Source organism: Cyclopterus lumpus, chromosome 7 (genome assembly GCF_009769545.1).
Source record: "Cyclopterus lumpus isolate fCycLum1 chromosome 7, fCycLum1.pri, whole genome shotgun sequence".
Taxonomy (NCBI): domain Eukaryota; kingdom Metazoa; phylum Chordata; class Actinopteri; order Perciformes; family Cyclopteridae; genus Cyclopterus; species Cyclopterus lumpus.
This window is the reverse complement of record NC_046972.1, coordinates 702,113-715,439: the sequence shown is the minus strand read 5'-3', so window position 1 is coordinate 715,439 and position 13,327 is coordinate 702,113. Positions and strand designations below refer to the sequence as shown.

Here is a 13,327-nt window from a genome sequence, read left to right as displayed (position 1 = left end):
AATTGCCTGCTGGTGCATCAGAAGTACGTAATCAGTGAAGTGGAGTTGGGTTGTCGTTTCCTAACTCTTCATGAATTCTTCTTCCCATCTTTCCTTGACCCTGTGACATTTTCAACAGAGGTCAAGGACAAGTGGTTAGGAATAGACGTTAGGAGGTCATTTTTGGACTACTCAACCGTAACCCACTGCCAAGATGGCGCCGCCCACTTTGAGCTTCACAGCGGCTTCTTGAATCACGGAGGTTACATCCATAGTTCATGCAGGAAAAGGACGTACATACTTCTAATTAACCTTGCCTCTACTAGCTGCAACATGTACGTTTTAATGCAAGTAATGCATCAATCATCTTAATACTATTCTGAAATAAACCATTCTGCCTAATAAGTACTTTTACTTTTGATATACATTGATGCTAATACTTGTATACATTTACTTGAGTGAAAATACAAATGCAGATATTTTACTTGTAGTGTTCCCTAGACTGTTGTATTACTGTTCTTCTTCCACCACTCCTGTTCCGTTAGCTCACACTGGAACCTCGACAGTGAGAGGTTCCAGTGTGAGGCACCAGCCTTACTGCTCAATCCATGACCCTCAAGTCAAGACAGATTACGTCTGATTGGATCGCTGATGGCGCGTTTGACCTACAATATGCCGCATTCCTGTCGCCATCTCCCTCGGCCAAGGTTTCCATGGGAACAAGCCCTGGGCTTCTCTAATCTGTTGTTTTGCAACCCTCACTCATCTGGAGGCAGGCTGGATTCCTTTTTATCAGGCCCATATTCTTCTGCTCTATTTACTCTTGGAGTACTCTCTCGCTCTCTCTTTCCCTCCCCCTCCCTTCCCCAAACTCTTTCTCTGTCTTTACTACTCTCTCTCTCTCTATCTCTCTCTTTACCTCCCCCTCCCCCCCAAACTCTTTCTCTCTCTCTCTCTATCTCTCTCTTTCCCTTCCCCTTCGCCCCAAACTCTTTTTCTCTCTCTCTCTCTCTCTCTCTCTCTTTCCCTCCCCCTTGCCCCAAACTCTTTCTCTCTCTCTCTCTCTCTCTCTCTCTTTCCCTCCCCCTTGCCCCAAACTCTTTCTCTATCGCTCTCCCTCTCCCTCTCCCCCCCCCCTCTCTCTCTCTCTCTCTCTCTCTCTGTCAATTTCAAATTGCTTTATTGGGCATGACATAATTATTAAATATGTGGTGGCGGGTACAAAAACATTCCTCTCTGGGTTTTCACAATTTTAAATAGCGACCTCTTTAAATGTCATGTTCGTGGTCACAAACTATGTATTTTTTTTACAATGTGTTGGCTTTTTTATTTTGAGATATTCCGTTAATTTAATATCTGTTCTGGAATTTAAAAACGCATGAGTTTGTGTTGCATTTCATGTAATTGTCTCAATTGTTCTGTATATTCCTCCACAATTTCTTTTCACATTTTCTCATTGATGATTCAGGATTGTTTGTGGCTAGTACAGACTACAGACAGGTTAGTGTATCCTCCTGAGATTGCTGATTGGTTCAAGACCACTTGTATGAAAGATAATTTGTATCTGCCTGATTTAGATGTTGACAAAATGTAATTTATCTTTTGGGGATTTTAATTTTCAGAGGGAAGTTATGCTCTGCATGCATTGCTTGGGTTTTTGGGTTAACTTTTAATATGATTTTACAAAATTCCAAATGTTATTTTTATTTTAAAGTTTTTTTCCCAGTTCTTGGTTTTGTACGGCGGCATATTTTGCTTCCATAAGGCATAATTGGTGTGTTTAGAGAATTGTTGATTTTTAGCCAAATTCTTATAGTTATCTTTGCCTATTTCCCTGACATCTGGCTCTTCTCTGGAATACCATTCCGCTGGTCTTTTCTAGATTGACTCATTTACAGTTTTTTTAGATTGCTTACACAATAAAATTAAAAGTAGTACACTATTAGCTAAACCAAAATTTGTAGCTAAAGCTAAATTTGTAATTTGTGATATTGGGCTATACAAAATAAACTGAATTGAATTAAAAAACCTTACACTCAAGAAGCAAAACATCAGCCCATATTTGCACAACTATAAGCACATTGTCAACCTCACACTTGTTGCAAAAAACTCTACACACACTTAACATACATTACACACAAAAATCTATTATGAAGTCACGTCCTTACCAAAGCACTGACTGTCAAATTACCACACCGTCCAACCAATTGGTTCAACACAGTCATCAGGTGTGCAAACACTCGTTTGCCTAATTGTAGACACACCAATCAGGTGTATAAGCACTATAAAAAGCAGCAGGTGAGTTAATCGGTCTTCAAGCGCAATGGAGCACTCATACTTACATTCTTGGACCAATTGCACAACATAACAGCAGCAAATCAAATCGATCATATGCAATACATTGTTGTCTGGGACAATGTGTCTTTCCACCGCTCTGCTCTGGTTCAGAACTGGTTTCAGGAACATCCACATTTCACCGTCCTATATCTTCCACCATACTCTCCATTCCTCAACCCTATAGAAGAGTTTTTCTCGGCATGGCGGTGGAAGGTATATGATCTCTGTCTCCAGGCTGAGGTATCCCTCATCCAAGCCATGGAGGAGGCCTGTGACCAGATCGTAGCAGCAATGCAAGGATGGATTCGTCATTCAAGACGTTTCTTTCCAAGGTGTCTTGCTAATGACAACATGGCCTGCGATGTTGATGAAATTCTCTGGCCAGATCCAGCTAGGCGAAGAGACAATGTCTAGTTTCTTTGGTGTTTTTTTTTTAACTTACAATACGTAAAGTGACATTTGGTTACAGTATTATGAATCTCCATGTCAACATTTTGGGCGTGTTGAGAAATAAATGAGTTTCTTCAGTCTGCAACATTGGTCTTGTGTAGTGTTTGGTGAATTTACATTATATTTGTACTTTGTTGATAGTAGCCTACTCTAATCATAGGGAAGTAGAAGTGCTAAAATTGTTTTAGGTTTATCACAGCAGAGTGTAACTCGTGCAAACAGAGTATAGTAATGTGAAATGTGTGTGTTTCATATGGTAACAAAGTGTGGTTTTTAAAAAGAAGTGTATAGTTTTTACAAGAGTGTTTAATTTTGCAAAGGATCTGTAGTGTTTTGCTAATTGTGTGTGTGGTTGTGCTAATTGTGTGTAGTGTTTTGAAAACACGGGCCCTGTTTTGAAAATCGTGCTTAAGCAATCAAAAAAAAACGTAAGTCAGTACTACTCCAGAACGGAAGTTGTTGTAAAGCTTGTTCTGTTGGTGACAACAGAGCTAGATCATCGGCATAGAGCATTACCTTCTGGGGCTACAGAATTATCCAACATTGTTTCCAGTTCATTGATGTAAATGTTAGTTGGACTCAGACTGCATTCCTGTCTCACTCTATGCTCCTGTGGGCGAATGTGGATCAGTGGTGAGCCAGCTCGTCCTTCAATCAGAGGATATGCTGTGCGATCCCCGGCTCCATGAGTCCATGTTGATGTGTCCTTGTGCAAGACACTTTTCCAAGTTACTCCAATAGCTGTGCCTACGGTGTGTGAATTAAGTACCTATTTCTGAAGAAGGTAACGCAATGGTGATTAAGATCATGGCCCAGTGATTAATAATCAGATGTCTGCCACTGGTTCATTAGAGGCCCCACACTTCACTTCCATACATGACGATGGGTTGAATAACATAACTGAAGAATTTCAGCCACATTTTAATTGGGGGATTGAGTTATTTAGAGTCTTCCTTATGCATTAGGCAATACATGCTTCATCTGTCATGGAATTTATTGCTTTGCCAAACCGCCCAGATCCACTGATTATTATGCCTAATTGTATTCCATTGTATGTTGAAGTGTGGTACCTCCAAAAGGGAAATTGTGTTTGGACTTCTGTGGGTTATGTCTAGTGCCCATTTGGGACACAGTAAGAGATTCCACTGTAAGCAGGATTCTGTTGGAGACAGTAGAACCAGGCCATCTGTGTGAGGAACTTAATTTATTAGATCTAGATCTTCAGTAATCAAGGGCTTGAAGACTGTTCAAGTTCTCTATCTATCCATCTATCCATCTGTCTCTCTGCCTGTCTGTCACTAAGGTTTGTTTACTCTTTCAGTTACACCAATCATCATGTCATGTCATGATCTCTGTGAGCCAATCATCTTGCTGCTTTCAGATGTTAAAACTGTTCCTTTCTCTGCTGCTGTCATTTAAGCATGAGATTAAGGTGACCATTCGCCTCCGATCGTTATCACAACCAGGGCCCGAAGGTCCTTCGACGAAGCTCTTCAGTATACGACGACTGAGTCTCCAGAAAAACTGACCTTGACTGGAAAAGCATTATATATGACACTATACAATTGTTATTGATGCCTCAACGTATGAGAAACATTTTACTGATGTAGCTGCTCGAACACATTCTCACTCCCACCTCGTCAAATACGTCCCTTGGTCAGTACCCCTCAGTTAGTGCCTCGGAGATCGACTCACTAGGGATTCCTCTAGCATTAGTTTTGAATGTGTCGGGATGGCCTCTATATATATATATATATATATATATATATATATATATATACGTTGATACATGTAAAATAAACTTTCGTCTTCACTGAAAGTTTAGGTCTTGGCAAGAAAATAACATGTATATGTGTATATTCCTGTATGTGGAGATGACCATATAGAACTTTTATTGCATTTACTCGGACATGGCCAGAGAACGTAATGAACACATCCATGAGTTCCACCAAAACCACGGCATACAGCGACTTTCCCGATGTTCTGCATCGCCGACACTGTAGAACAATGTACCACACTGTAGAACAATGTACCACAATGTACCACACTGTAGAACAATGTACCACACTGTAGAACAATGTACCACACTGTAGAACAATGTACCACAATGTACCACACTGTAGAACAATGTACAACACTGTACAACAATGTACCACACTGTAGAACAATGTACCACAATGTACCACACTGTAGAACAATGTACAACACTGTACAACAATATACCACACTGTACCACAATGTAGAACAATGTACCACACTGTACAACAATGTACAACACTGTAGAACAATATACCACAATGTACCACAATGTAGAACAATGTACCACAATGTACCACACTGTAGAACAATGTACCACAATGTACCACACTGTAGAACAATGTACAACACTGTACAACAATGTACCACACTGTACCACAATTTAGAACAATGTACCACACTGTACAACAATGTACAACACTGTACAACAATATACCACACTGTACCACAATGTAGAACAATGTACCACACTGTACAACAATGTACAACACTGTAGAACAATATACCACAATGTACCACAATGTACCACAATGTAGAACAATGTACCACAATGTACCACACTGTAGAACAATGTACAACAATATACCACACTGTACCACAATGTAGAACAATGTACCACACTGTACAACAATGTACCACACTGTAGAACAATGTACCACACTGTACAACAATGTACCACACTGTAGAACAATGTACCACACTGTACAACAATGTACCACACTGTAGAACAATGTACCACAATGTACCACACTGTAGAACAATGTACAACAATATACCACACTACCACAATGTAGAACAATGTACAACAATATACCACACTGTACCACAATGTAGAACAATGTACCACACTGTACAACAATATACCACACTGTACCACAATGTAGAACAATGTACCACACTGTACAACAATATACCACACTGTACCACAATGTAGAACAATGTACCACACTGTACAACAATGTACAACACTGTAGAACAATGTACCGTAATGTACCACACTGTAGAACAATGTACAACACTGTACAACAATATACCACACTGTACAACAATGTACCACACTGTACCACAATGTAGAACAATGTACCACACTGTACAACAATGTACAACACTGTAGAACAATGTACCATAATGTACCACACTGTAGAACAATGTACCACACTGTACAACAATGTACCACACTGTAGAACAATGTACCACACTGTAAAACAATGTACCACAATGTAGAACAATGTACAACAATATACAACACTGTACCACAATGAAGAACAATGTACCACACTGTAAAACAATGTACCACACTGTACAACACTGTACCACAATGTACCACACTGTACCACAATGTACCACAATGTACCACAATGTACCACACTGTACCACAATGTACCACACTGTACCACACTGTACAACAATGTACCACACTGTACAACAATGTACCACAATGTACCACACTGTACAACAATGTACCACACTGTACAACAATGTACCACACTGTACCACACTGTACAACAATGTACCACACTGTACAACAATGTACCACAATGTACCACAATGTACCACACTGTACAACAATGTACCACACTGTACAACAATGTAAGGCTCTGCAAACAGTCTGTGAGACTGGCTCGTTCGAGATGAGCCAGTTCTGCGCAGATTTGATCGGCGCGCAATGCATGCCGGTTAGATTTGTGTCCGACTTGCTCTGACGTCATGCACACGTGGTCAACGATACTCTCACGAGAGCGAGGCGGCCGTCGGTTTTAGAGCCAGGCGCCGCAGGAGCTCTCCATCCACTGCGTGGCCCAGTGCATGATGGGAAACGCCTGGCTGTCGCCAGATCTGACAGCAAAGACCACGTGTTGTAGAAAATCCTTATTTTAACATTCGATTGTTCGCTATATGTCTCATGTAGTGCAAAGATGTGGATGTTAATAATAATAATAATAATAATAATAATAATAATAATGTATAGGGTTATTTATTTAGCATCTGTAAATAAATTATTTATAGAGAAATGACAACTATCTTCACATATATGTATTTATATAAATTATGTGTAAATAAATATGACATCCAACAACTACAATATGGCCAATCTTTTGTCCTAAATTCCAAAAATAACAGTTAAATAAATAAAAAGATATCAAAAAGTAGATTTATTTTATTTTAGAAAATCCCATTTTTGTGACCTCAACAGATTGGCAATGCATTTGGTCCATTTGTGAGATTACATATTAGATATCCCAAACCTTATTTAATATGCCCGTTAAGATGATTAGTTCTGTTAAATGTATTAGTTGGAATGCTGTGAAGTGAACTTCATCTCCAGAAACATTTCAACACATTTCAACTTTTAAATGTTGACACAATCTTCATCTATTACTGTATGATTCATCTTTTTGATACTGCTGCTGCTACTTCTTGGAACCACTGATACTTCTACTACAACCACTACTCAAACTTCAGCTGCTGAAAACTACTCTTGTTAGAATACGACATAAGTAGAGGGATCTCTTCTGCCTCCATTTCATCTGCAATCAAGAATGCAAATGCTATTTTTTCCACCATAGTTATCAACATTAGGTCTGTAAACTAGTACTAAACTAGTTCCAACTGTTGTTGTGACTTCCTGAACACTGACCTCCTGAACACTGACTTACCTGAACACTGACCTCCTGAACACTGACTTCCTGAACACTGACCTCCTGAACACTGACTTCCTGAACACTGACCTCCTGAACACTGACTTCCTGAACACTGACCTCCTGAACACTGACTTCCTGAACACTGACCTCCTGAACACTGACTTCCTGAACACTGACCTCCTGAACACTGACTTCCGGTGTATTTTTTGAAGGCAGCTGAAAACGGTCCGACTTGATCGCAGTTTTGTGGCCACGCCCCCTGCAGCTCTAACGAACCGGCGTTTCGTGTTCAATGTAGGCTCCAGAAGGTCTTTAATAAATGAATCCTTGTGGGCAGAATCGATAGCGCTGGTACAGGAAGACGTCTTCACGTCATAAGAACTCTCTCCTATAAAACGTTAATATAACTAATATCACTCCTTCATCAATGAGGAAGTGAGCTGCCATGTCCTTCAGGGGGCGTGGCCAGATTATCCAGCTAGACTGAATGAGCCTGCGCTGGAGCAGGTTCACATTGTTGGATGTGTTGCTATGGTGATTTTTCCAAACTTGCTTCGAGGAACCGAAAAGCCTGACTTGTGTAATCTCATACGCTATGCATTTTTATATTTAAAAGTCTTTGAGTGATCATGGTTTCATCACAAACGTGGGTCAAATGTGTCTGTAACTACTACTATATGTTTTGTTGGGGGTATTTTGAGAGATTAAAACACATTTTTGAAAGATTGAAAACAATGTTCATATTGTTAGTTTATATCATTATTATTTTTGAAGGGTTGATCACAAAAGTAATTTAACATTTCTACTGATAAATTTCATTAACATGTGGTTTGGTTTAAAACAATGGGAAGATATTCTATGTTTTCTGGTTCTTGTTTGAATTAATTATTTCTATTGGTTGCTTCCTTTTGTGTAACTTTAGCATTTTAACATTTTACCAACCAACTCCATAAAGTACGGACACAAATACACTACTTAAATCATTAATCACCTGATTTTCCAAAACCTGTACACATTAAAACAAATGTATTTTCAACCTTAACCTTTCATTTGCTGGTGATGCAACTATAACTCATGCCAAGGAAATAACTTGAACTAGGACTGTGAAGAATGTGGCAACCAACCCCAGTGTCCCCTAACATACTATAGCTAAAATAGTACATTAGTAGGCGTGTAGAGCTTGAGTACATGTGTGTAGCTCAGTGCTGCCCGGATCAGCCCTTCCACCTGCAACAGTTCCTTGTCATAGTTCTGGAGGTCCACCTTGCGGACACTTGTGTGTTCTTTCCCGTCCCTTTCTAATGGTTTCGCCCAAACTGGCCGGTGCAGCAGCTCCTCAGCCATCATCCCGGTGCAGCAGCTCCTCAGCCATCATCCCGGTGCAGCAGCTCCTCAGCCATCATCCCGGTGCAGCAGCTCCTCAGCCATCATCCCGGTGCAGCAGCTCCTCAGCCATCATCCCGGTGCAGCAGCTCCTCAGCCATCATCCCGGTGCAGCAGCTCCTCAGTCATCATCCCGGTGCAGCAGCTCCTCAGTCATCATCCCGGTGCAGCAGCTCCTCAGCCATCATCCCGGTGCAGCAGCTCCTCAGTCATCATCCCGGTGCAGCAGCTCCTCAGCCATCATCCCGGTGCAGCAGCTCCTCAGCCATCATCCCGGTGCAGCAGCTCCTCAGCCATCATCCCGGTGCAGCAGCTCCTCAGCCTTCATCCCGGTGCAGCAGCTCCTCAGCCTTCATCCCGGTGCAGCAGCTCCTCAGCCATCATCCCTGTGCAGCAGCTCCTCAGCCTTCATCCCGGTGCAGCAGCTCCTCAGCCTTCATCCCGGTGCAGCAGCTCCTCAGCCATCATCCCGGTGCAGCAGCTCCTCAGCCATCATCCCGGTGCAGCAGCTCCTCAGCCTTCATCCCGGTGCAGCAGCTCCTCAGCCATCATCCCGGTGCAGCAGCTCCTCAGCCTTCATCCCGGTGCAGCAGCTCCTCAGCCTTCATCCCGGTGCAGCAGCTCCTCAGCCTTCATCCCGGTGCAGCAGCTCCTCAGCCTTCATCCCGGTGCAGCAGCTCCTCAGCCATCATCCCGGTGCAGCAGCTCCTCAGCCTTCATCCCGGTGCTGCTGCTGCTGCTGCTGATGGTGATGATGATGGTGGTGACGATGAGGAGGAGGATACTCTGCAGCTCTGAATGAATCTACAGTCAATGGCTCGCTGCTGGATGGCTGCACGATGAACGCATTGGCTTTTTACAGTCCAGTGCCCGGATTGATTATGATTATGGATATCTTATATTTTCTATGGATACTGCCAACGGTACGGGCTGTCGAAGGTAAGCCGGAGTTCAACTCTTCTTTGAATGTGTTTGAATGCGCGGCGCGCGACAGCAGAGCTCCATCATTAAAGAGCAGACTCGATGTGTTTGACCTCCTTTTACAAGTGAAGTCATGTTCGAGTGAAATTAATCTGCTTCTCTCTTTATGTTTTGATCATACAAGCCGCCAGCAACATTCACGTTGTCTCGACTGGCCCGAGTTGTATATATATTTTATTATTAGATGCAGTTTCACTTTCAACTGGTTATGAATTGAGATCAGTCTGTAGCCATATAGTGTTTAAATTATTGCCACACGGAAGAGCACAGAAAGTATTTATAGCTCTTCACTGACCAATAGCTTAATAAACATATATATAAAGCAACAATGGACAACAACATACAGTGTTATATATATAACATCATCATCATCATCATTCATAATGTATTTCTTTGCACTGTTGTCAGGATCTGCAGTTGTGTGTCTTGTTTCCTGTTTTATTTTGAAGTCCTCGTCTCTCGTGTCCTCTGTTTCCCTGCACTTCCTGTCCCTGTGGTTGTCATGTCCCTGATTGTTTCCTCCTGTGTCCAATCACCTGCACCAGCCCTGTGTATGTAAACCCTGTTTGTGTCATTCCCCTTTGTTGGTTCGTCCTGGTTTGATCCCTAGAGATCACGTGTGTGAGTCCTGTCGTTAGTCTTTCTTCTGCTGGAATTATTCTGAGCAATAAAGTTGCTTTTTTTTCAAAGTTGTCATCGTTTGGGTTCAGTTCCTGTGGCTACACTACAACAAACCAACAAAAGGGAATGACACAAACAGGGTTTAAATACACAGGGCTGGTGCAGGTGATTGGACACAGGAGGACAGTGCAGGGAAACAGAGGACACGAGAGACGGGGACTTCAAAATAAAACAGGAAACAAGACACACAACTCCAGATCCTGACAAGTGCAAAGAAATATATGATGAATGTAATATAATAATGTTATTTTATATACATGAACTGGGTGATTATGTATTCTAATACATAATCAGACAGGATGAGCCAATGCTAAAGTGTCTTAAAAGTGCATTCTCTCTCATGTCCATCTGGGGGCGACTCCTCTGGTTGTATAGAAGTCTATATAAATGACTCTACTTCTCTCTTGATTTATTCCTTCAGTAAACATTGTAAACATGTCTCAATCTCTAGTTTCAAGTCTTCAATACAGCGTGATGTTCATTTAGAATCAAATAGACTATAAAGCAGGGTATGATTGACAGGTTGTTACCACGGCTTTAACTCTTCCATAGTCCAAATATGTACACTTCTGTTTAATGGTTGCAAATAACCAAGATGGCGCCGGCCAAAACTCCAAACTCAAGGCTTTGTTTGACTCCCATTAAGTAGAGTATGCTTTAGGGCGAGCCTACTGCAATTGAGATGTCATGGCCAATACCAGAGCCGTATACGTCACTCCTCTGGAGTCCAAATATGGCAACCTCTGTTCACTGGTTGCAAAAAAACAAGATGGCGTTGGACAAAATGCAAAACTCAAAGCTTCAAAAAGGCAGTCCACAAACCAATGGGTGACGTCACAAAGACTATGTCCATGCCTTATATGCAGTCTGTGGTTGAGACATGAAGATAATATTGAGTTGCATCATGGGAAATGTAAGACGTGTGCTTGACTAAGGACTAAAAAAGCAGGATAATTTGCTCTAACATCATCAAAAGCAATACTAAATTGCCTGAGTACTCTAATACAGAAAGATGTGTAACGCAAGGAGCTGAATTTAAAATAAATTCACAAAACAGAACAAGTTAGAAACAGCTAGCAAAGAAACTATCTTGTAATTTCCTACTGAACACTGAGCAAACCTTGGGCGAGATAAGAAAAAGGACAGCGGGAGTATTTTTAGATGTGCTCCATGTCTGTCATCCCAAACATGTATTAACTCTGCATCAGTGAACATGCAGATGACTCAGAGCTTAATGGAAGTAAAGTACTATAGTATAAAATAAGAAATAAAACACTGGTGTCATGTAAAACTGAACTTCGTTTCAAACTCTCAATGGCACCTTCTAACTTAACTAAAAAATATTAAAAAACAAAGCTGCATAAAAATCAAATATCCATATGACAGCATCCGAGACAGTTCTAGGTGTTAATGAGTAGTCTGGATGGTAACGTGATTGTGTGAGGCTTCTCTCAGACTGGAAGTCATCAGAGGACATGCTGCTCCAGTGATGATGAAGCGCTGCAGGGCTAGAAAGCCTTATCGTGATGCTAACAGTGTTGAAGCTGTAAATGTGCTCATATGCTTGTAAGCTCCTGTACCATCCAGTCATCTTCAAACTTGATCTTGACTTTCTGCCAGCAGCCAGTTCTCTGGAAGCATCCTACACTCCAGTATTCGGCCAAAAATGTAGACACGCGGTCTCAATCTTAATCCTCCAGTATACACAGATACTTTGGACAATAGTATTCTTCAAAGTCTGTGGTAACATAGTGAAGGGGAACACCAACCTAATCCAGATCAGCCAACATCAGCATTGTTGCCCATGTGTCTGAATTGGAGCAGGTTTCAAAGCTTGAAACCAGAAGTGGAGGCAGCACATTGATGCCCATGGTGTCAGACTAATTTGTTCAACTCCCAATTAAGGCTGGAATGGCTTGTGTCCATAAGCAGCCCACGGATTGTAGCCACCTTGCCCGGACAAGGGAAACCGGGGCACCCTCCCGGAGCCAGACCCAGGAGGGGAGCTCGTCGGCGAGCGTCTGGTGGCCGGGCTTTCGCCCATGGGGCCCGGTCAGGCTCAGCCCGAAAGAACAACATGGAGCAGCAGTCACCCTGTGGACCCACCACCCGCAGGGAGAATTATCGGGGTCGGGTGCTATGTAGACCGGGCGGCGGGCCAGGCGGGAGACCTGGGCGGGCCGATCGCCGGCAGCATAGACTAGCTCTAGGGACGTGGAACATCACCTCACTAGCGGGGAAAGAGCCGGAGCTGGTGCAGGAGGTGGAGCGGTACCAGCTAGATATAGTTGGGCTCACCTCCACGCACAGCATGGGCTCTGGAACAAAGCTCCTGGAGAAGGGTTGGACTTTGTCCTTTTCTGGAGTTGCCCAGGGTGAGAGGCGCCGGGCGGGAGTGGGGATACTCACGAGCCCCCGGCTGAGCGCCGCTGTGTTGGAGTTTTCCCCGGGGAACGAGAGGGTCGCCTCCCTGCGCCTACGGGTTGCGGGGAGTAAGGCTCTGACTGTTGTTTGTGCTTATGCACCGAACAGCATTTCGGAGTATCCGGCCTTCTTGGAGTCGGTGGGAGGGGTCCTGGAAAGGGCGCCGCCTGCCGACTCCATAGTTCTCCTGGGAGACTTCAACGGCTTGCCCGATCTGAACCCGAATGGTGTTTTGTTGTTGGACTTCTGTGCTAGCCACAGTTTGTCCATAACGAACACCATGTTCGAACATAAGGTGGCTCATAAGTGTACCTGGTACCAGAACACCTTAGGCCGGAGATCAATGATCGACTTTGTAATCGTATCATCTGATCTGCGGCCGTATGTCTTGGACACTCGGGTGAAGAGAGGGC

The 13,327-nt window shown here is 42.8% G+C and overlaps 1 protein-coding gene across 1 annotated transcript in view; it reads left to right on the top strand.

Moving 5' to 3' along the window:
- The first annotated feature begins 2,516 nt into the window (after window positions 1-2,516).
- LOC117733531 (ephrin type-B receptor 2-like) overlaps window positions 2,517-13,327 on the top strand; it is a 117,685-nt gene continuing 106,874 nt past the window's right edge. Inside the window, exon 1 of the mRNA XM_034537266.1 lies at window positions 2,517-2,529. Coding sequence (XP_034393157.1) covers window positions 2,517-2,529 — 13 coding nt within the window. The remainder of the gene's footprint in view (window positions 2,530-13,327) is intronic.